We start from the raw sequence: 23,225 nt of genomic DNA, 5'->3' as shown, positions 1-23,225 counted from the left end.
AGCTGCACACTTACCCACATAAGAACACTACTGCAGACAGTTTCCTGAGTAACAAGGACCAGAAACTCCAGGGTGTGAAGGAGGCTATTCTGGTCAATACCAGGGAAGCCACTGGTTTTGCTTAGTTGACTCCACACTGTTATCTCTCACTGGCTCCTACCAAATTCTTTGGAATGTGGAAAATAGCAAGGAAGACTTCTAAGCTGACACTTGAATGACTTGTCTTAAAATTTATGGAGATAGGGCGGCGCCTGTGGCTCAAGGAGTAGGGCGCTGGTCCCATATGCCTGAGGTGGCGGGTTCAAACCCAGCCCTGGCCAAAAATCACACACACAAAAAAAAAATTTATGGAGATGGGGGTGGCGCCTGTGGCTCAGTGAGTAGGGCGCCGGCCCCATATGCCGAGGGTGGTTCAAGCCCAGCCCCGATCAAACTGCAACAAAAAAATAGCCGGGCTTTGTGGCGGGCGCCTGCAGTCCCAGCTGCTCGGGAGGCTGAGGCAGGAGAATCGCTTAAGCCCAGGAGTTGGAGGTTGCTGTGAGCTGTATGATGCCATGGCACTCTACTGAGGGCGGTACAGTGAGACTCTGTCTCTACAAAAAAAAAAAAAAAAAAATTTATGGAGATGATGACTAGTTTCTACCAGTCCTGAGGTAACTGATACTGATTAGTAGTAAAGGAGACATTATAAAAAATAGACACGAAAAGGGCACAATATCTGAAGACTTTTGGATTGTGTTGATTCACACTGAGACTATCTGTTGTACCAATTTACTAAGTGTCCAGTAACACGGTAGGTGCAAGGCCATGTGCAGTGGTTCACGCCTGTAATCCTAGCACTTTGGGAGGCCAAGGCGGGTGGATTGTTTGAGCTCATGGGTTCAAGACCAGCCTGAGCCAGAGCAAGACCCCATCTCTACTAAAAATACAAAACAAACAAACAAACAAAAAACTGAAGAGGACTGCTTGAGCCCAAGAGTTGGAGGTTGCTGTGAGCTATGATGTTGCTATGGCACTCTACTCAGGTGACAGGTTGAGACTGTCTCAAAAACAAAAACATGGTAGGTGCTAGTGCTATTAAGAACATAAATAGGCCCCTTTCCTTCTAGAATTCTATGTCCTATTCATGAAGGCAGATAGGAAGCAATAGCTCATAGTATTTTACAGAGTATGTCTCAAGAATCTGCAATGCCATTCTAAAAGGAGATTAATAATTATTTCTATCTAGGCCAGGTGTGGTGGCTCATGCCTGTAATCCTAGCATTGTGGGAGGCCAAGGTGGGTGGATCACCTGAGCTCAGGAATTCAAGGCCAGTCAGAGCCAGAAGCTGTCTCTAAAAATAGCTGGGTGTTGTGGTGGGTGTCTGTAGTCCCAGCTACTTGGAAGACTGATGCAAGAGAATCACTTGAGCCCAAGAGGATGCTGTGAGCTATAACGCCACAGCACTCTACAGAGAGTGACAAAGTGAGACTCTGTCTCAAAAAAACATAAATTATTTATATCTATTGCAGTACTATTGGAATAAAAATACAATGTCACAGTGTGAAAGTAAACTCTGGTATGCTGGGTTTCTTTTTTTGGTAGGGGGAGGAAGGCATCACCAATGAATTTCAAAATCATACAGGTTAGCAGCAGTAAGGCAAATACAGGCCATCTTTCTTCCTTACACACTTCCTACCTTTGAACTGTCGAAGGATTTTCCTGTGGTCAAACATTTTCAAAATGTTTGAAATCTATCTTTTTGCCCAGATTTTGGAAGCCCAGAAGTAACAGTCCTAGATAAAAAACTCCTTGGCTTAAGCAAACTTGCACTGAGAGCTCTTCTTTTCCTTTCCAGATGTACTGCTTGGCCCACTCTGCAAATACAGCCTTGTTTGTCATCTGTAAGATTTCAGTGTGGTGGAGAGGAAGAGGAGGAGAAAAGGGGGAGGAGAAGGAGAGAAGTGGGAAGACCTAAGAAGCAAAAAGCTCTACACTCTGTATCCATGGTAGCCTCAGGTGTCTTCTCTTAACGATGACCTTCTAGACAAGTCTGTTTCCTGTTCCTTGGAGCACAGATAGTCCTTTGCAATCTCAGCTCTGATTTTACTTTGTCTCAGCCATTGAGCTCAAAAGTCAGTCTGACAAAGCAGTTTGCAAAATGTAGCCAAGGTTCCCTAGAAGTTCTTTCCTGAGATCCTTCCAGGTGTCCACAAAGTTCAAAACTATATTTATAATACTAAGTAGTTATCTTTTTCACTCTCATTTTTTGCTATGAGCTCACAGAATTTCCCAAAGATACGATGTGTGAGTACAGGGGCAGATGTGAGAACCTTCTATCAATCAAGCCAGGCATTAAAGATTTGCAGAAATGCAAAATGTCATTCTTCTCACCAAAATGTGTCTTTGATGTGGAAGATTTCTTTCATAAAAATATTTATATTAACATGAAATGTTTATTTTTAAAAGGATTACACTATTTAAAAATTTCCTATCTTAATTTCTAACATGATAAATATATATATATATTTTTTTGTAGAGACAGAGTCTCACTTTATGGCCCTTGGTAGAGTGCCGTGGCCTCACACAGCTCACAGCAACCTCCAACTCCTGGGCTTAAGCGATTCTCTTGCCTCAGCCTCCCAAGTAGCTGGCACTACAGGCGCCCGCCACAAAGCCTGGCTATTTTTTGGTTGCAGTTTGGCCGGGGCCGGGTTTGAACCTGCCACCCTCGGTATATGGGGCTGGCGCCTTACTGACTAAGCCACAGGCGCCGCCCTCTAATATGATAAATATTAATAGAATCTACATTAAGTGGAAATGATTTTTAAGTATTTTTCTTTTTTTAAGACAAGAGTCTCACTTTGTGGGCCTCAGTAGAGTGCCGTAACGTCACAGATCACAGCAACCTCAATTTCTTGGGCTTAAATGATTCTCTTGTCTCAGCCTCCCAAGTAGCTGGGACTACAGGCACCCGCCATAATGCCCAGATATTTTTTTGTTGCAGTTGTCACTGTTGTTTAGCCGGCCTAGGCTGGGCTCGAACCCACCAGCCTTGGTGCATGTGGCTGGCACTGTAACCACTGTGCTATGGGTGCAGAGCCATAATGTGGTAAATATTAATAGATAGAATCTACATAAATGGAAATGGTCTTTAAGTATTTTTCAAGAGTGTGAGGGGTACTGAGATTAAAAAGTTTGAGAACCACTGCTCTAGTTCAATGCTGGCCGCACAGGAAGCATGTAATGATGATGACCAAGCTGATATTCTTTCAGCCAAGGTTTCCACACAACTTGTGTGATTTTTTATACACACCTTTTAAGGAAGATTTGATGCTGGATTTAATGTAAAGATAGCAAAACAAAATTAACCACTCTTTCCCCTTTCCCTTGTAAATTCCATGAAGAATTATGTTTCAGTCTGTGAGACAGGTTTGAAAAATCACTAAGATTTAATACTGCACATCATTCCCCTCCTTGTCTACCGACATACTGCAAGAGGCTTTCAGGAACAGGTCAAAGCATAGGCCGTAACACTGGGGTATGATGGCTGCACATCACTTACACAATCATATGTGTAATTTGTTCCGGAGATGAAATTTGCGTGTCACTGCCTTTGACACTTTAATCAGAACTAAAAGCTTTTTACCAGCATCAAGTGCTAAAAAAAAAGGTCTATTTTTGAAACTTCTGGGTTCATGTAGTCTGAACAAATATGGCTTTGTTCTGGGATTCACATTCTACCATTCCAGAACAAAGCAATTTTAACTTGAAATTCTTAAGATTAATGCTTGGTCAAAAACACTGATTTCATAATTATCTATTCAAACCTGGTGAGGCCTGAGACAGCTTGTGAGGTGGTGTTTCTGAATTCTAGCATTCTTTTTTTTTTTTGAGACAGTTCCACTATGTTGCCCTGGGTATAGTGCCGTGGCGTCATAGCTGACAACAACCTCAAACTCCTGGACTTTAGCGATTCTCTTGCCTCAGCCTACCAAGTAGCTGAGACTACAGGCGTCCACCACAATGCCCGGATATTTTTTTGTTGTAGTTGTCATTGTTGCTTGGCAGGCCCGGGTTAGATTTGAACCCGCCAGCTCTGGTGTATGTGGCTGGCAACCTAGCCGCTGAGCTACCATCTTTTCTTTTTTTTTTTGAGACAGAGTCTTAAGCTCACAGCAACCTCAAACTCTTGGACTTACATGATTCTCTTGCCTCAGCCTCCCAAGTAGCTGGGACTACAGGCACCCGCCACAGCAGCCGGCTATTTTTTGTTGTTGTTGTTGCAGTTGTCATTGTTATTTACCTGGCCCGGGCTGGGTTCAAACCTGCCAGCCTCAGTGTATGTGGCCAGCGACCCACCCAGTGAGCTATAGGTGCCACCTGAATTCTAGCATATTTTCAAGATAAATCTTTAAAGTGGCAACTAAAACCTTGGACTGATCTGTGGAACTGAGAATCAGTAACCCTACTTAAAACCAATACTACTCCCAAAGCCAGACTGTTGTAGGGGGACAAAATTTACAACCCAGCTCAGACCATCACAGAAAGCTTTTATTACCATAGAGGAGATTGGAAATCAAGAAATGGAGGCCATGCACATCAGCTTCGTTAGTGTGGGTGAACAGGGAGGGAGATAGCAGGCAAGAACCCTGTGTCATCGGCAATCATGACTGCGCAGTCTCCCAACCAGCAGATTTGCTTAGCTCAGGAGAGGCTTCTGGGGGGTTGTGTGTGTGTGGCTCAAGAAGCCTCAAGAGGGCTTCTTCCTGGACAAGAGACAGCCAGAACAAAGGAAAACTACAGACACCAACTTAAAATGGAAATCAAATTGGGCCCATTACACCAGGAAGTACATTGCACCCTGAATGTAAAACAGGAGGGAAAAGGGAGCACTGGGCTCTACAGGATAGCCTTTCTTTTAGATAAGATGCTTTTAAAAGTTAAACATTGGCAGGGCCTTTCCCTTTACTAACAGCAACCAACACACAATTTCCAAGTCACCCTTTAAAACTATTGTTATCTTTGTTATCTATTATTATTTGGATTTTGAACAAAATTAATGGAGTAGGAGCCAGTGGAGGAATCTTGTTTGATCTGGAAATTTTCTGTGGAGAGCCCAAATGGTCGGAGAACCAAGTTCCCAAGATCTTTTAGTTTACCTGCAATGTAAAAGCAAAAACTCAAATGAATAAGAACGGAAGCAGAAAAACACTAATTGATCTTGCCTTATTATCTTACCAATTACAAAACGTAAAAAGTATCTCTGCACTTAAAGAAATGCCTATCTTTAGTAAGATGAAACCTTCCAGGAGAATCCAGACCCCCAACTCCACTCAGCAGTGCAGTCACTTCAATGGCACCCCCTCCACCCTCCAGCATGTGCCAGCAGAGATGAGAGGGAGGGAAGGAGCCAGGAGGACTGGCTCCCTCTGGGAGATCAAAGCCCTCTGTCTAAACTGGCCAGGACTATTGAAGGACACAGGTTCCTGGGACTAGTGCTGCAAAAATCAACCACTGCTCCCTGTGGGGGTCCTCACAGCTGCCAAGCCTGGTCTGCAGGCAGTGAAGGCAGAGGGCCTTTCCACACGTCTGTTCTAAAACAGCAGCAGCCATTTGCTAAATTTAATTTAACTTGGCACATTTCTTCTAAGCCTGGATTTACACTTAAGGGCCTCCTGCTTTTCTAAGCAAACTTAACATTTCTTGGGAAACGGGTTCTTGTTCATTAGTGCAAAGCACTGTAAACCTCAACAGTCCAGTCTCCTCCTTCCAAGTTTCAGGTTTTACTTATTAATCACTTGGGCAATTCTCAAGTCCTAAAGTCAAAATCAAAACACATGCTATATACTAAGGGTTCTTGTGCCCTTTTAGATACAAGATGACCATTAAGTTTGTGTATCAAAAATTTTTATTCCCAGGGCATTTCAGAGATTTTCAGGGATTTATAGGGCAAAGGGATGAAATATCTGAAATTAGGAGTACTCTGGAAAATCTCGGGTAGGTGAATAAAAAGCTTCAACCCTTTCTAAACTGCTTTAATTTTTCTTGCAGGTCTGCTTCCAGTGGAAATGAGAATGAGGGTAGACGGGAAGAGAAACTCCTAATCATGAGAGGTACAGGCTCCTTCCCACCTTACTACTTGTTAGCAACTTTTGTCACGTTGAGTTAAAGTGACAAAAATGGCTTTATTCTAAGGTGGCCTCCTACCTTAAAGTACAGGTAAAGAACTTAAAGATTACATGGCCTTCACATTTTATTGAAGATTAAAAAAATACTTTATTTATTTAATTTTTAGAGATGGAAGTCTTGCTTTGTCACTGAGGCTGAAGTGTAGTAGTGTGATCATAAGCTTGCTGGAGCCTCACATTCCTGGGCTTGGTAGACTTCACATGCACATCACCATGCCTGGTTTATATATATATTTCATAACCATTAAAATTAAAATTATATATATATATATGTATAATATTTTAGAGACAGTGTCTGGATCACTATGTGGTCCAGGCTGTCTCAGCCTCCCAAAGTGCTAGGATTACAGGGTTGAGCCACTGCATCTGGTTGTGGCCTTTATAATGTAAAGGCCTTCCTATTATTAATACTCATGGTGACAACTTTTAGTCTGTCTTAAGATCTAGCCCATAGAAGCTTACTATGTTTGGAGAAAGGCCAACCTATTCTTGCAGAAAACACTATAGAGAAAGCTCCCAGAACTCAGGATGACCACTTCGCAGACAGGCTCCCTAAACTTAAAACCTGGGACACACATGCTCAGTGCTGCTCCTTTAGGAGAATCACTGGCAGAAGCTGTGGGTGCCTGCACACATTAGCAGCACAGAGAGGCCTAGCGTACAGGCAGACAGATGTGCAGGCGTCACATATGCAAAGACAAAACAGGGCTTCTGCAGGAAAACTTGAGTTGGCAATACTGACCCAGAACTTTGGTAGTTTGTCTTGGGGCTGGGAAAAGAGGACAGAGAGAAAAAAAAACTATTTAAACTATTTAAAGAAGTCCAAAAAAATGTTGTTACTGGGACAATCCTTGGCTCTTGGGACATGGAGTGAGTGAAGTGAGAATGTGTTAAGAGTCGCTCACATCAGACTGTCATCAAGAGGAAGCTCCATTTTGGAGAAGTCTCTGTTTGAGTGCTGACTGAGCCATGGGCCACTGCCTGGATGGAGGGATCACTGGAAGCCTCCAGTGCAAGAAAAACAGCGTAAAGTACAAACCGAATATTTTACTTGGCGTCTACCACGTAGGCAACAAGATCTAGATAATAAAAGTAGTTTCCAGCTTTTGTGATGCTCACAGTCTAGTGGGAGAATAGGCTAAATAGACTGAGGTGTGCCCAGAGGTGCTCTCTGACCTTGCAAAGGCCACACACTACAGTGGTCTGAACAGGGGCAGCAGGTCCAGGATGACTGCATGCCACCATGCTTCAGGCAGCAATGCCTCAGCTTTAGGCTGGTCTGCTCTAAAGGAAGAGTTTCCTCTAGTGCAGAAAGACCATTCTAAGCTAAGACAGCAAATATTCAAACTTTCGGTGAGAGGGAGTATTCTCTCTCTAGGCTGTCACTTTGCCCTTACTGGCTAAAGGACCTGTCTGCCACCTTTGAGTGACACCTGTACAACACTTTCATCTTGTTGATTCTATGGTGTGGCAGTCATGAAACCGGCTTTTCTAGAGCCAGGGGACATAGTGGCTGTACTCCAAAATCCATCAGCACGTTTGTACTGAGGCTGAGCTTTACATAGGCTGCTATAGACAATGCCTAGGCATGGCGGGGATAGGCCAGGCACTCCTCTGATGGGCAACACTGGCTCCCTAATGGCTTTGCCAAGACTATCTTAGCACCACACCATAGAAGACTTTTCCTGTCCACTATCCCCTTCTGCTTCTTCAGGGTCGGCTCTGCCAGCATCCTCCTTCTCCCGCCCCACTTTCCCTTGCAGGTGTTTCCCTCAATAAACCTCTTCACTGTTACTCCTATCTTAGCTTCCGTTTTTTGAAGGACCCAACCTAACACATATGGTATTCTTTTTCTTTCTATTCTAGTTATCTCTACCTTTGTAACATTCTATAGTAGTTTGACCAACTATCACTTCCAGAACAGAACAGAAGAGGTTCTGCTTGCTAAATGAGACAACATATATAAAGTACCTCTCAGGTATTAGACACCTAATAATGATACATTATTAAATAGTCTCCACTGGAATTAATTCAATCAACATGTATTAAGTAAGTGTGGCATCTTGCCATGTGTGCTGGGGATACAGACATACAAGACATGGTCTATACACACAAAAAAGCTTAGAATTTGATAGGAAAGATAAGATATACCCACAAAAGCAAGTTTATATGCAACTGAAATAAAATGCTATGAAAATAGTAAGAGGAAGATTCCTCTCAGCTTGGGCAGGAAGAGAAGAAGGGACAAGAGAGGGAAGGAAAGATGAAGAGATTCAGCTCATCTTTGTGGAAGGGTTTGCACTTGAACCAGGCACCAAAGGGCAGGTAGGACAGCCATCTGGGATGGAGGCAGTGGTCAGTGCAGGCAAAAACAGCTTGAGCAAAAGAACAGAGGGAGGTCAGCGAGGGTGAGCCGCGTGTCCAACAGGTTGTCAGGTGGGCAGGAGGGTGTCCCCTGCACCACAGGAAGCCATTCATGGCTTGAGAACTGAACCTTCAGGGTTAATAATCCTGTGGCAAAGTGAAGAATGAACCAGAAGGGGAGAGCCTGTGGGTGGTTCTAAGGGAGAGTTAGTACAACATTATAGGAGAGAGGCCATTTAGTCACCGAAGATGCATTTGAATATCTTTGATGCTGGGTAAACATGCTCTGATACCAGAGTCTGGTCAGTGGGAACATAAAGAACAGAACAGAATAGTATGGTAGAATCACCAGTTCTAGGTATCTGAAAAATTCACCTTTGCAGTTTACGATGGTGGTAGAGAAACAGCAGCCTTCAGTAGAGCTCATGCTCCTGAGTATACATACACTCACACATTTTCCTGAGCCCTGTTTACAGTCAGCTTGGGTTACAGAGACGAAAGCAACTTCTCTGTATCCAAAATACCTTTTGGTCACTTGCCAAACTAGCCTATATGCCACACTTTGCACTTGCTGCCAAATTCTATGCCTACCCTATCTGGGTAGTAATCAGTTAGGTTTCCTTGTTTCCACTTTTAGCGCATCTGGTACCTTTACTCAGCCTGAATGTGTCAACATGTCCCTAACCATTAGGGTCTCATCTATTAGATGGGATCTCACAGCAAAGAGGACAGTCCAACATTGCTTGTGCAAGAATGTTTAGGACTAGAGTCAAAGCTGGCCACTGGATCCAGTTGATAAATAATAATTTCTCTGCCTCCAAACAACAATGTATCACAGTAGCCCAATAGATGACTTGTGCTGATAACTAAGAATGCTGTATGTTTTCATCTCCTTAAGAACACAGGGGTTTGGGTACAATGGAATAGCTCCTTTGGGACTTTCTCCTCTATTTTGGAGAATCAAATTGCATACAATTGAATCCTAGTACTATATTTCTTCTTATGGGGCAGGAAACCAAGCCATGAAGCTAATTCTTGCTTTTACTTGAGCTAAAGGCAAATTGAGAAATAGCACAGAAAAGATACAGTTCACACCCAAATTGAATTCTTACACAGGCATACCCCATTGATTGTACTTTGCTTTGTTGTGCCTTATAGATACTGTGTTTTTACAAATTAAAGGTCTGTGAACCCTGCAGTGGGCAAGTCTACAGGGCCTTCCTCCCATGACATGTACTCACTTCATGCCTCTGTGTTACATTTTGGTAATTCTTGCAATATGTCCAACATTTTCATTATTATTGTATCTGTTAGGGTGATGTGTGGTCAGTGATCTCTGATGTTACTTTTATAATTGTTTTGGGGTGCCACAAACTGTGCTCATGTAAGACAGTGAACTTAACCATTAATTGTGTGTACTCCTAACTGCTCCACTAACTGACCATTCTCTTGTCTCTCTCCTTTTCCTCAGGACATCCTATTCTGAGACACAATACTGAAATTAGGCCGGTTAATAACCCTACATTGGTCTCTAAGTGTTCAAGTGAAAGGAAGAGCCACATGTTTCTCGCCTTAAATCAAAAGCTAGAAATGATTAAGTTTAGTGAGGAAGGCATGTTGAAAGTCAAGATGAGCTGAAAGCTATGCCTCTTGTACTATTTAGCCAAGTTGTAAATGCAAAGGAAAAGTTCTTGAAAGGAATTAAACGTGCTACTCCAGTGAACACACAAAGGATGAGAAAGGAAAACAGCCTTATTGCTGATATGGAAAAAGTTTCAGTGGTCCGGGTAGAAGATTAAACCAACTACATATTTCCTTAAGCCAAAGCCTAATCCAGAGAAAGGCCCTAAGTCTTTTCAATTTTATGAAGGCTGAGAGAGATGAGGAAGCTGAGGAAGAAAAACTGGAAGCCAGCAGAGGCTGGCTCATGAGGTTTTAAGGAAAAAAGCACCTCTATAACATAAAAGTACAAGGTGAAGCAGCAAGTGCTGGTGGAGAAACTGCAGCAAGTTATCTGGAAGATCTAGCTAAGATAATTGATGAAGGTGGCTACACTAAACAACAGCCATTTAATATAGATGAAACAGGCTCAGCACCTGTGGCTCAAGTGGCTAAGGCGCCAGCCACATACACCTGAGCTGGTGGGTTCGAATCCAGCCTGGACCCGCCAAACAACAATGACGGCTGCAACCAAAAAATAGCTGGGCGTTGTGGCGGGCACCTGTGGTCCCAGCTACTTGGGAGACAGAGGCAGGAGAATCGCTTGAGCCCAGGAGTTTGAGGTTGCTCTAAGCTCTGATGCCACCGCACTCTACCCAGGATGACAGCCTGAGGCTCTGTCTCAAAAAAAAAGAAAGAAAGAAAAGAAAAGCTAAGCTTCTGGAAACGATTCACCATTTCAAGTATTATTAATAAGATTCATGATTCATGGGAGGAGGTCAAAATGTCAACGGGAGTTTGAAAGAAGTTGATTCCAACCCTCATGGATGACTCTGAGGGGTTCATGACTTCATTGGAGGAAGTCACTGCAGATGTTGTGGAAGTAGCAAGAGAACTAGAATTAGAAGTGGAGACTGAAGGTGTGACTGAATTGCTGCAATCTCAGGATCAGACTTGAACAGCAAAGAGTTGCTTCTTATGAATGAGCAAATAAAGTGGTTTCTTGAGCTGGACATTCGTCCTTGTGAAGATGCTGTGGACATTGTTGAAATGACAACAAAGGATTTAGAGTATCATGTAAACTTAGTTGGTAAAGCAGTGGCAGGGTTTGTGAAAAGTGATGCCGATTTTGAAGGAAGTTCTACTATGGGTAAAATGCTATCAAACAGCATTGCATGCTACAGAGAAGTCTTTCATGAATGGAAGAGTCAATTGAAGTAGCAGACTTGCCTTATTTTAAAAGAAACTGCCACAGCCACCCCAACCTTCAGAACCACCTCCCTTATTAGTCATAATCACCCTGAGTAGCCATCCACATGGAAGTAAGACCTTCCACCAGCAAAAAGATTATGACTCACTGAATGCTCAGATTGTCAGCATTTTTTTTCTTTCGTCCTGGGTAGAGTGCCGTGGTGTTACAGCTCACAGCAACCTCCAACTCGTGAGCTCAAGCGATCCTCTTGCCTCAGTTTTTCTATTTTTAGTAGAGACGGGGTTTTGCTTTTGCTTAGGCTGGTCTCAAACTCACAAGCTCAAGCAATCCACTCGCCTCGGCCTCCCAGAATGCTAGGATTACAGGCGTGAGCCACCATGCCTGGCCCAATCGTCAGCATTTTTTACCAATGAAGTGTTTTTAAAAGATGTCCGTTGTTTTTTCATACATAATGCTATTATATACTTAATAGCCCACAATATAGTGTAAACATAACTTTTATTTTTATTTTATTTTTTATTAAATCATAGCTGTGTACATTAATGTGATCATGGGGCACCATACACTAGTTTCATAGACCGTTTGACAGATTTTCATCACACTGGTTAACATAGCCTTCCTGGCATTTTCTTAGTTATTGTGCTAAGACATTTACATTCCACATTTACTAAGTTTCACATATACCCTTGTAAGATGCACCGCAGGGAGGGGGATTGGTGGGATAAACATAACTTTTATATGCAACAAGAAACCAAAAAATTCATGGACTTGCTTTATTGCAATGGTATGGAACCAGATCTATGCTGTATCTCTGAAGTATGCCTGTACTAGCTCTTAGATGAACGTAGGGGCTGAAATAAGCCTTACTGAGAATGGTTACAGAAGTAGGCACCTAAGGAGCAGCAACTAGGGAGCGAAAAGCCCCGGAAATCTGATGTTCCCTCCTGAGGGAACAATCACCATCATCACAAGGAATTAGTTTAGAGCTATCCTCCTGCCAGAGTGCAAAATATTATAAGTATACAGTCTGTAATGATAAATATTAGGTAGAACAGCATGAGACTATATATACATGATCCTGGATTTTTTTTTTTTTTTTTGAGACAGAGTCTCACTTTGTCGCCTTTGGTAGAGTGCCACGGTGTCACAACTCATAGCAACCTCCAACTCCTGGGCTTAGGCGATTCTCTTGCCTCAGCCTCCCGAGTAGCTGGGACTGCAGGTGCCCGCCGCAATGCCCGGCTATTTTCTGTTGCAGTTTGGACAGGGCTGGGTTTGAACCCGCCACCCTCAGTATATGGGGCCATTGCCCTACTCACTGAGCTACAGGCGCCACCCATGATCCTGGATTTGTAAAACTACCCATGATCTGGATTTGTAAAGCCATGAATTGTATGGCTTTAGCAGTTTTTTCAGTCTTTTTTGAGCCTCAGCAAGGGAGCTGTTTCCAGGACCCTCTACTACTTGCAGAGCAGAGAAGCATGCATTGCACAGGTCCAGCCAGACAATGTGCTGGATCCATTAATGACAACAGCTAGTAATTTAATTTCTATCTCCATATGTCATCTTTACATGGCACTCATACAAGATGGTACTCTAAATTCAGTTCACAAATGTGTCCTTGTCAGATTGTTAGTGACCAAGAGCGCATAACTGAGTGAATTGAGAAATCAGGAAGCCAAGAATATGTTCCAAGAAAGTGGAAAGAAGGGATGGTATGAATAGAAAACCTGGGCTGGAATATGAAGAAGGCCCACACGTGTGCTAGAGTGGCCAGAGCAGGGAGGCAGAAGCAGGTGCTAGCGAAAGGAAGGTAGGATTACTGGGGCAATGCCTTGTCCTTGTGTCTGTGGTTTCTTTGGGGGAATAAAAGTGTTTCAAGTTGCTGCTCCAGGTCTTCAAGGTGGGGGCAGGGACGTGGTGGCTCTCAGTTAAGGGAGAAAGAACATTTCATGGAATGGCTGGAACATAGGCTATTGGATCATACTCCCTACTCAGGACCTTGGGCAAAGGAAGCTTGGCAGCCTCTGCACATTCAGTGAATGGTGATGACCTACAGTGGCAACTTGTCCACATGCACAGAGAGCTGCCTGAGACATGAAGTGTAGTGAACTGAAAGAGTGTACATTCAGAATTGTTTGCATTCTCCTTTTTCTTTGCTGCAGCTACAGCACAAAGAGGGATAAAATTAGTGGCATACCTGCTCCAGCTCAGAAGGTGTCTCTCAGAGCAGCGCTGGACACCCCTCCTAGCCGTGTCACTGGTGTGGCCATGCTCTTCTCCAGCCTTCAGCTCCTCACCTAAGCATACTCCATACTCACTCCTTCATTCATCAGTCACATCCCACGTGATCACTCAGTGTGCATCAGAAACACTTGTGGGTTGTTAAAACTTAGATTGCTGGGCCTCATCCTCAATTTCTGATTGAATGGGTCTGGGGTGGGGCCCCAAATCATGCATTTTTTTTTAGAGACAGAGTCTTACTTTGTCACCCTCGGTAGAGTGCTGTGGTGTCACAGCTCATAGCAACTTCCAGCTCTTGGGCTTAGGTGATTCTCTTGTCTCAGCCTCCCGAGTAGCTGGGACTATAGGCACCCACCACAATGCCCAGCTATTTTTTTGTTGCAGTTTGGCTGATTTCGAACATGGCACCCTCGGTATATGGGGCTGGCACCATACTCACTGAGCCACAGGCACCATCCAAATCATGCATTTTTGACCAGTTCTCAGGCAATGATTATCTGGGTACCATATTTGAGATCCAGCCTCAAAAAAAGAACCTGCTTTTGCAGCTGGTGACTGGAATCTTGATGATAAGCTTATATTAAAAAACTTATTGTGGGGTGGTGCCTGTGGCTGAGTGGGTAGGGTGCCAGCCCCATATACCGAGGGTGGCACGTTCAAACCCAGCACCGGCCAAACTGCAACAAAAAAATAGCTGGGTATTGTGGTGGGCGCCTGTAGTCCCAGCTACTTGGGAGGCTGAGGCAAGAGAATTGCTTAAGCCTGGGAGTTGGAGGTTGCTGTGAGCTGTGTGACGCCATGGCACTCTACTGAGGGCAATAAAGTGAAACTCTGTCTCTACAAAAAACAAAAACAAAAACAAAACAACCCCCCCAACTTATTGTAACACTCATCTCTAGTGATTAGAGGCATAAAGCTGCCTGGGTATGGCTTTCCAGTTTCATATGACAAGCAACCCATGTACACTATGTTACTTTTTAGAGAAAGTAGATGACTTCACCTGCTATCAATAAAATGAGATGACAGGAGAACAGTAACAGGCAGAGGGTGCCCCCAAAAATGTACACGTATTTTAAGAAAGGAAAACAATACTAAAATTGTAACACTCAACATAATTCTGATAACAAAAGATGGATACTAGTTCAGCGCCCATAGCTCAGCAGTTAGGGTGCAAGCCACATACACCAGGGCTGGCGAGTTCAAACCCAGCCCAGGCCTGCTAAACAAAAATGACAACTACAACAAAAAAATAGCTGGGTGTTGTGGCGGGTGCCTGTAGTCCCAGCTACTCAGGAGGCTGAGGCAAGAGAATCGCTTAAGCCCAAGAGTTTGCGGTTGGATACTATTCAAGTCATGCTGAGCACCTCTTGTAACTGCCGAAATCATGTGACTTGAGTATTACATATTTAATACAGTTTTTTCCTTTTTAAAAATGTGTATACATTCTTTTGATATCCTCTGTATAATACATACATATTGTTAGCAATTCTATGTGTTTGAAAAATTTCTTGGCTAGCCCAGAATACAGGATAAAACAATTTTCAAGTGAAGATAATAGATGCCTTTCATTCTTTTCTATTTGGAATCACAGCTTGTTCAGAGACCTATGTTAGCATTGTCATTTGGCCTCTTACCCTCCCAGTGTAGCTGCCAAGAATGACTCATGTCACCAGCTCCTGTGTGGAGAAGCAACCCCCAGGAAGACACTTCCCAGCTTACACAGCCACACCCTTAGAACATTCCTGAGTGCAGAACAGTGACACTAGGGATTTGTCCTCAATACCCTACAGTTGAGCACAGGAGCTTCGGGGACGCTGAAAGTGTCTCATCAGTTGTAGTTCACATATTTTTTTTGTTTGTTTGTTTTTACTATTTGCCTATATATGTGACAAAAAAATTTAATATAGTAAAATTGAAAAAAAATAGATACATATATTCATGAAAACTGTGCCAATAGCCATCCAAAACCCTCTGACTTCAAATCTTTTTTTTTTTTTTTTTTTTTTGAGACAGAGTCTCACTTTGTCACCCTGGGTAGAGTGCCATGGCATCATGGCTCATAGCAACCTCAAACTCTTGAGGCTCAAGTGATCCCTTTGCCTGAGCCTTCCAAGTAGCTGGGACTAAAGGTGCCTGCCCAGCTATTTTTCAGAGTTGAGGTCTTGCTCTTGCTCAGGCTGGTCTCAAACTTCTGAGCTCAGGCAATCCACCTGCCTCAGCCTCCCAAAGTGCTAGGATCACAGGTGTGAGCCACTCCACTGGCCCTCTGACTTCAAATCTTTACATTCCTGAAACTCACCCAACTATTCTGATTATAAATACTGTATTGTATGTTTGAATTTACAAATTTAAATAAATAAAACACTTCTTTTTTTGTATATTGTAGTTTCATGGAAGATTTATTTTTCCTCAAAGAAAAATACTGTTTAAAAAACTGGGAAGTCATTATATTAGAACAAAAGCAAACAATAGAGTGTAGATTGACAGTACCAATGGTTGCTCAAAAAGCCTCCAAACTTCCTAGGGTGCTATACCCAGGGCCTCTCTTATCACACCTTAACAATACCCTTAAGTCCTTTTAAGCCATATATTCCTTGATTAGTATGGCTGTGAAGCTAATCATCTCAGAGAAAAGGACAAAAGGAAACACTCCAGTTGCTGGCCGCTTTCCTCATTATCTTGAAGCTATCATGATCATCTTCTCTGATCTGTAAGAACTGTGCCACCACCACTAACAGCCACCTAGGTCTCCTGTTCTAAGCTAGTATTTATAAATGTCAGGCTAGGGAGGGAAGAGCAAATATTGTTCTGCCCATTAATAATTGCAATTAGAATTTTTTTTTTTCTCCAACAAGTAGGGTAGACAGTTCTTTCTCATAAAAAGGAAATCAAGTGACGGGAAAAAAGTCACAAAGAACAGTGAACACATCTAGATAAAAACTCATTTTGTATTAACCAAAGGGATCGAATACCAATAACATTCTTCACAGAAAAAGAGGCCAGGAGTTGAGAACAGCCTGGGCAACATAGCAACACCTCTGTCTCTAAAATAGTAATAAAGAAAACTAGCTGGGCATGGTCTCAGCACTCTCCTCTGGAGGCTGAGGTGGGAGGACTACTTGAGCTCAGGAGTTCTAGACTGCACTAAACTATGATCGGGTTATTGTACTTCAGCCTGGGTGACAAAGCAAGATCCCATTCCTGTTTAAAAAAACACACACGCTGGTGGCGCCTGTAGCTCAAAGGGTAGGGCGTCAGCCCCATATGCCGGAGGTGGTGGGTTCAAACCCAGCCCCAGCCAAAAACTGCAAAAAAAAACCAAACACACACACACACAAACCCAACAAATTACATTATATAAATCTATAGTAGGTTCGGCGCCTGTAGCTCAAGCATACACCAGAGCTGGTAGGTTCGAATCCAGCCCGGGGCTGCCAAACAACAATGACAACTACAACCTAAAAATAGCTGGGCGTTGTGGTGGGCACCTGTAGTCCCAGCTATTTGGGAGGCTAAGGCAAGAAAATTGCTTAAGCCCAAGAGCTGGCGGTTGCTGTGAGCCGTTAGGCCATGGCACTCTACTCAGGGTGACAGCTTGAGATTCTGTCTCAAAGAAAAAAAAATCAGATAAGGAATTTAGTTGCTGAAAAAAAAAATCTTTAGTAAACAAAACAGCATGGTACTGGCATTAAAATAAGGCATATAGACCAATAAAACAGAATAGAGAACCCAGAAATAAATCCATACACTTATAGCTAATTCATTTTCAACAAAGGTGCCAAGAACATACATGGGGAAAGGATAGTTTCCTTAATAAGTGGTATTAGAAGAACTGGATATCCACATGCAAGAGAATGAAACTAGATTTCTATCTCTCACTATATACAAAAAATAATCAACTCAAAAATGGATTAAAGATTTCAATGAAAAGACCCCCAAACCATGAAACTGCTAAAAGGAAACACTGGAGAAAATACTACAAGACATTGGTCAGGGCAAAGTTTTTTGGATATAGCTGGGTGTTGTGGTGGGCACCTGTAGTCCCTGCTACTTGGGAGGCTGTGAACTATGACGCCATAGCACTCTACTGAGGGCAAGAAAGTGAGATTCTATCTCAAAAAAAAAAAAAAAAAAAAAAGGATTTTTTGGATAAGACCTCAAAAGCACAGGCAACCAAAGCAAAAGTGGACAAATGAGATCACATCAAGCTAAAATGCTTCTGCATAGTAAAGGAAACAAAAAAAAGAGACAACCTATAGAATGGGAGGAAATTTCTGCAAACTATCCATCCAACAAGGGATTAATAATGAGCTTATTAAGGAACTCAAAACAACTGAATAGCAACACTGAATAACGCAATTTAAAAACAGGCAAAAGACCTGAACAGACACATCTCAAAAGAAGACATTCAGATGAGGAGAATTGGATGATTTCGGTAAGGAAGGAATCTCCAAGTTGGTACCAAGGAAGCAGTCACCCCATGACCCAGTTCTCAGTGTAACAGCCAAGTGGTCAGTCGAGCCTCCCCAGCAGAGTCTATTCCCTATAGAATGACTGGCTTTGGTAACTTGGGACAAGGAGGCAGAAGCCTGCAGGGAAGGAACACTCCCAGAGACTCTTACACTGAAACCCCTTCACCAGCTTCAACTCACAGCTTATCTATAGGTCAGAGGGACAGCAGAACTACATTAGAGTCCTGGTTTCTAGCTACCAGTCCTGCAGACTCTCTACCATCAAGAGGCAGATGGGCTTAGCCAACAGGAGTGAAGCACGGACCACTTCCAGATAGAATATCTTCAAGATCTTATCTATACAGACTACTGAAGGATGGACTGGAGCAACCAGTACCTATCAGGGGTTATGGTCTTGAAAAATGTACCCCTTGTGTTTCCTGGTTTTACTCTGTACCTTATTCTCTGGCTCTTTACCCTATTTACCCTACATCACTTTCCAGGAAAGTAGTCAGGTCTTACCTGAGGCTAGTGCTTCTGGAAATTATTGTATCTCTCCCAAAAGACGTATGTAGTTCCCCTTATTTCCCACAATTAGAAATGAAGATTGTAAAAATAATTCTTGGCATCATGTTTGAGAGTGGGGGGCGGGGTCTGGGGGAGAATAATATACTCATCAACTATGTTTCATTTCAGGATTCCGTTTCTTAGCTAGTATATATTGTCCCATTGCCAATGTTAAGAAGTAACAACTCAGTTCCTGGTCCTAATTTACTATACTTTCTATTTGCCTAGTTTCTTCTGTGCATAGTTAATATTAAATATGTTGTTTTCCTTTTGGTCAAAAGAAAAAAGTTTGAAGACACTGATTTTCAACTTACTAAAGTATATAGATAGTAAAATAAAGAGGATGCTCTTCTGTTACTGCAAAAAAAAAAAAAAAAGACATTCGAATGGCCAAAAGGTATATGAAAAAATGCTCAACATCATTAATTATCAGAGAAATGCAAATTAAAACTATAAGGAAATCTCTCACCCCAGTGAAAATGGCTATTACCAAAAGATAAAAAATAACAGACGCTGGTGAGGACATGGAGAAAGGAGAATGCTTGTACACTGCTGAGTGGGAATGTAGAGTAATATGGCCACTATGGAAACCACATGGAGGTTCCTCAAAAACTTAAAAACAGAACTACTATATGATCCAGTAATCCTGCTGCTGGGTATATACCCAAAACAAAGGAAATCAGTTTATTATAGAGATACCTGCGCTCCCATATTTATCATAGCACTATTCACAACAGCTAAGCTATATAATCGACTATCCCTCAGCAGATGAATGGACAAAGAAAGTGGGGTATATATACACTAGATACTATTCAGCCATAAAAAGAATGAAGTCATGTCATTTGCAGCAACATGGATGGAAATGGAGGTCATTGTGTTAAGTAACATAAGCTAGACACAGAAAGACAAATATTGCATGTTCTCATTCATATGAGGAAGCTAAAAAGTTGATCTCATAAAAAGAGAGTAGAACGGTGGCTACAAGAGGCCGGGAAGGTAAGAAAAGGAGTGAAAAGAAGTTAGTTAAGAGGTATGCAAAGGGGTGACACCTCGAACCCAGCCCCGGCCAAACTGCAACAAAAAATAGCTCGGCATTGTGGTGGGCACCTGTAGTCCCAGCTACTCGCGAGGCTGAGGCAAGAGATGCGTCTAAGCCCAGGAGTTGGAGGTTGCTGTGAGCTGTGATGCCACAGTACTCTACCGAGGGCGATAAAATAAGACTGTCTCTACAAAAAAAAAAAGAAAAAAAAAAAGAGGTACACAAATACAGTTAGAATAAGTTTTAATGTTGGATAGTACAGTTTAGAAAATTATAGTTAATAACAAGCTATTATGTATTTCAAAATAGCTAGAAAAGATCTGTAATGGTCCCAATACAAAGAAAAGACAAATGTTTTTAAGATGATGGCTATCCCAATTACCCTGATTTGATCATTATACACTGTAATAGATAACAAAATATCCTGTGTATCCCCAAAATATGTACAACACTAAAAACCAATAAAAAAGAAAAAGAAATTGAAACACCCTCAATTTTTTAAAATAATTATTTAACTTCAGAAATGCCACTGATAAATGGTGGTCATTTAACTGCTTGTCCTCCTGCAGAAGCCATCACTTGCATAGGAACCAGCATTAGAAATAATGTGGTCTACTGCTGAAAACTCAGAACTTCTAAGAAACAATAAGAATTTGTGCTCAGAATAACTAGCCTCAAGGGGTCTCACAGGACATGAACCACAGCCACCTCATCTTTAACAAGAACACCAAAAAGCTATGTTAACCAGTTTGATGAAAATATTTCAAATTGTATATAAAACCAGCACATTGCCCCCCATGACTGCATTAATGTGCACAGCTATGATTTAATAAACAATTAATTAATTAATTAAAAAAACACCAAAAAAGCTCTTGTGCAGCTGAAATCCCACATACAGAGTGATTTCTCCTGTCTAGGTTATCTATGGTAGGGTAACTCCTAGATGCAATAATTTATTCATGATTGTTACATTCATTAAGGAAAAAGAAAAAACCAATGATTCAAACTATTGATTTGTAACAATACATATTTACCAAGCAACTAAAGTTGCTTAAGTATAATGAAAGGTGATTTCATTACAGAAGCAACAGAGGGGGAATGAATTCAATTTGAATATTTCTAATAAAGAGAATAACATAAGTAAAACACAAAGACACGGAGACAAAACTTTTGCTCATCAGAATGTAGAATGACAAGGACAGATAACGCTTTGATTCCATCTGGAACTGACACTAGGCAGTAAGATCCAGTTTGCACCAGTCCCTTTACTGGATTGGCTTAAAGAAAAATGGGCCTAGAGACAGGGCCTCAGAGAACTGTCTTCCACATCACGGCCATTCACAAAGTCATCTCTTTCAGCATGAAATCCAGCTCAGCTATACTCAAATATTCTTTTTGTTTTACTAAAGTAAAGCATCATTGTTAATAGAACAGATGAGAAAATACTTTCTTCCTCTATTTTGAATAGAACCTCCAAAACAATTTTTCTGCTCAAACAGATGTCAAGTTTAATTAAAATATAAATTAGGAAAACAGCCTTTTTGAGAAAAACTGAGGAAGGCCCCAGAAATATCCTGAGTCTGAAGAAGTCCTCCTTAAGACTCTTGAGTCTACCCAGAAAGAGGCAGAAGACTCTGGATAGTTTAGGTTAATGGCTTCCTCTCAATCAACTCTGCTCTCAGACTGACCCTTTGGGAAATTTGTTTTCATTCTCTGGATACTAATGTCTGAGGCCATAAATGGTAGGCCCAATTTACTCTAAATGATTGTTCCTTTAGGCTGACATGATTGCAATACATTAAATGAAATTCAAATATAGATTTAGAAAATACTCAGAAAGAAGAACACGTAGCAGATCTTAACCAGGGAAGTACTGCACAGATTCTAAGTAGACTGTTCTAGGTCTTTGTCTAGGAGCCCTAACTCCTCGAGCAGAATGCTCATCAGAGGATCTCAGATTCCAGCTCTAAAATGCTTTGGTAAACAAGAGAAGTACCTAAAACATAGATCAAATGAATCCATTGCTCCAGCCCCTCCCTCAGTCTTTCCTTCCCTTACTTTACTCCTAATTTCTGCCCTTTCACATGTTCTCAAACACTAAAGGGACTTTTAGTGCTGTTTTCAAAAGAAAAATTCACTTGATCCTGACATAGTATTGGCAGTAGAGACAGCATTCTAATGAACCTTAAGGCAGTGGTTCTCAACCTTCCTAATTCCACAACTCTTTAATACATTTCCTCATGTTGTGGTGACTCCCAACCATAAAACTATTTTCATTGCTATAAACGTATTTTCATTGTTACAAAGGGGTCGCGACCCACAGGTTGAGAACCACTGCCTTAAGGCGTGATTACCCATTGAAAAAATCCAACTGTTTTTATGAAATTATTATCTGAAATAGAGGTTGGTGGTATATTACGTTGGGAGCTGAATTATGCTTGACTTCTTGCAGGCAAGAAAATTTTCCAAGAAAAACAGAAAGGAAATTTAGTTTCTGAAAAAGTTAATACCTTCTTTAAACCACAATGCTCCCTATGGGGTCACAGATGGCTACTGCAGCCCACAGGAAAGGAAGAGTCCCAAAGCTATTTCTACATGCTGTGTTCTCCTTTAGTGGATAACAATACTGATATCTCCAACCTTGCTTCCTAACTTTATGGTCCAGAGAAAGTAAGGGAAGCAAACCTACCTAACATTTCTTCTTTTAGTCTTTCATTTCGTTCTTCAATTTGCTTAGGTAATCTCTGAGGAAAAAACAAGAGAAACAAAAAGTTGATGAAAAATCCTTTGCCTTTATTTTGAATTTGAGAAACATTAAAAACCTAATGTGAAAATAACATCAAGTTAAGTACCTATCTATGATCCTATTAAAGAAAGAACCAGGTATTTATGTTTGTGGGTGAGCTACGTAAAGCCAGAAGTTTTGTTTGGCTATATTCCCAGTTTGTAACAGAATTCTTGGCCCAAAGGAGAGCCTCAATAAAAATTTGGTGACTATATGCAGGAAAAAAGTTTGATCCATGTCAGACGTTTCCAGTGATATATTTAGACGGTGGGATTATGGGTGATACTTATATTTTTTAATTTTTTATTTAATTTTTTACTGAAACAGAGTCTCAACTTTGTTGCCCTTGGTAGAGTGCCATGGTGTCATAGCTCACAGCAACCTCAAAATCTTGGCCTCAAGTGATTCTCTTGCCTCAGCCTTCAGAGTAGCTGGGACTACAGGCATCCACCACAACACCCGGCTATTTTTTTTTTTTTTTTTTAAGTAGACTCAGACTGGGTTCGAACCCACCAGCCCCTGTGCATGTGGCCAGTGCCCTAACCACTGTTACGGGCACCCAGTCAAATTTTTTTTTTTTTTCTCATTTGTACTTTCTAGCTTGAAGTCTCTTCTTCTTCTTTTTTTTTTTTTTCTGAGACAGTCTCACTCTTTTGCTCAGGCTAGAGTGCCCTGGTACCAGCCTAGCTCACAGCAACCTCAACTCCTGGATTCAAGTGATCCTCTGCTTCA

General features: G+C 41.8%; 2 protein-coding genes across 6 annotated transcripts in view; one reads left to right on the top strand and one right to left on the bottom strand.

Moving 5' to 3' along the window:
* PWWP2A (PWWP domain containing 2A) overlaps window positions 1–17,323 on the top strand; it is a 75,690-nt gene extending 58,367 nt beyond the window's left edge. Inside the window, exons 4-5 of one of the 3 annotated variants that reach the window (XM_053566167.1) lie at window positions 6,035–6,096; window positions 10,007–17,323. Coding sequence is in view for 2 of the 3 variants with exons in the window: in XM_053566170.1 (XP_053422145.1) it covers window positions 6,035–6,087 (53 nt within the window). In the remaining variant the exon portion in view is untranslated. Of the gene's footprint in view, window positions 1–6,034; window positions 6,203–10,006 lie in introns of all 3 variants that reach the window. The other 2 variants (XM_053566170.1, XM_053566171.1) reach the window with 2 other exon arrangements.
* TTC1 (tetratricopeptide repeat domain 1) overlaps window positions 4,514–23,225 on the bottom strand; it is a 60,532-nt gene continuing 41,820 nt past the window's right edge. For all 3 annotated transcript variants that reach the window (XM_053566176.1, XM_053566177.1, XM_053566175.1), the window contains exons 7-8: window positions 22,398–22,452; window positions 4,514–5,142 (exon numbers count right to left, since the gene is read on the bottom strand). In XM_053566176.1, the coding sequence (XP_053422151.1) occupies window positions 5,009–5,142; window positions 22,398–22,452 (189 nt within the window). In that variant the 3' untranslated portion in view covers window positions 4,514–5,008. The remainder of the gene's footprint in view (window positions 5,143–22,397; window positions 22,453–23,225) is intronic.

The sequence above is a fragment of the Nycticebus coucang genome, chromosome 17 (genome assembly GCF_027406575.1).
Source record: "Nycticebus coucang isolate mNycCou1 chromosome 17, mNycCou1.pri, whole genome shotgun sequence".
NCBI lineage: Eukaryota > Metazoa > Chordata > Mammalia > Primates > Lorisidae > Nycticebus > Nycticebus coucang.
The sequence above is the reverse complement of the archived record's forward strand: the minus strand, read 5'-3'. Positions and strand labels throughout refer to the sequence as shown.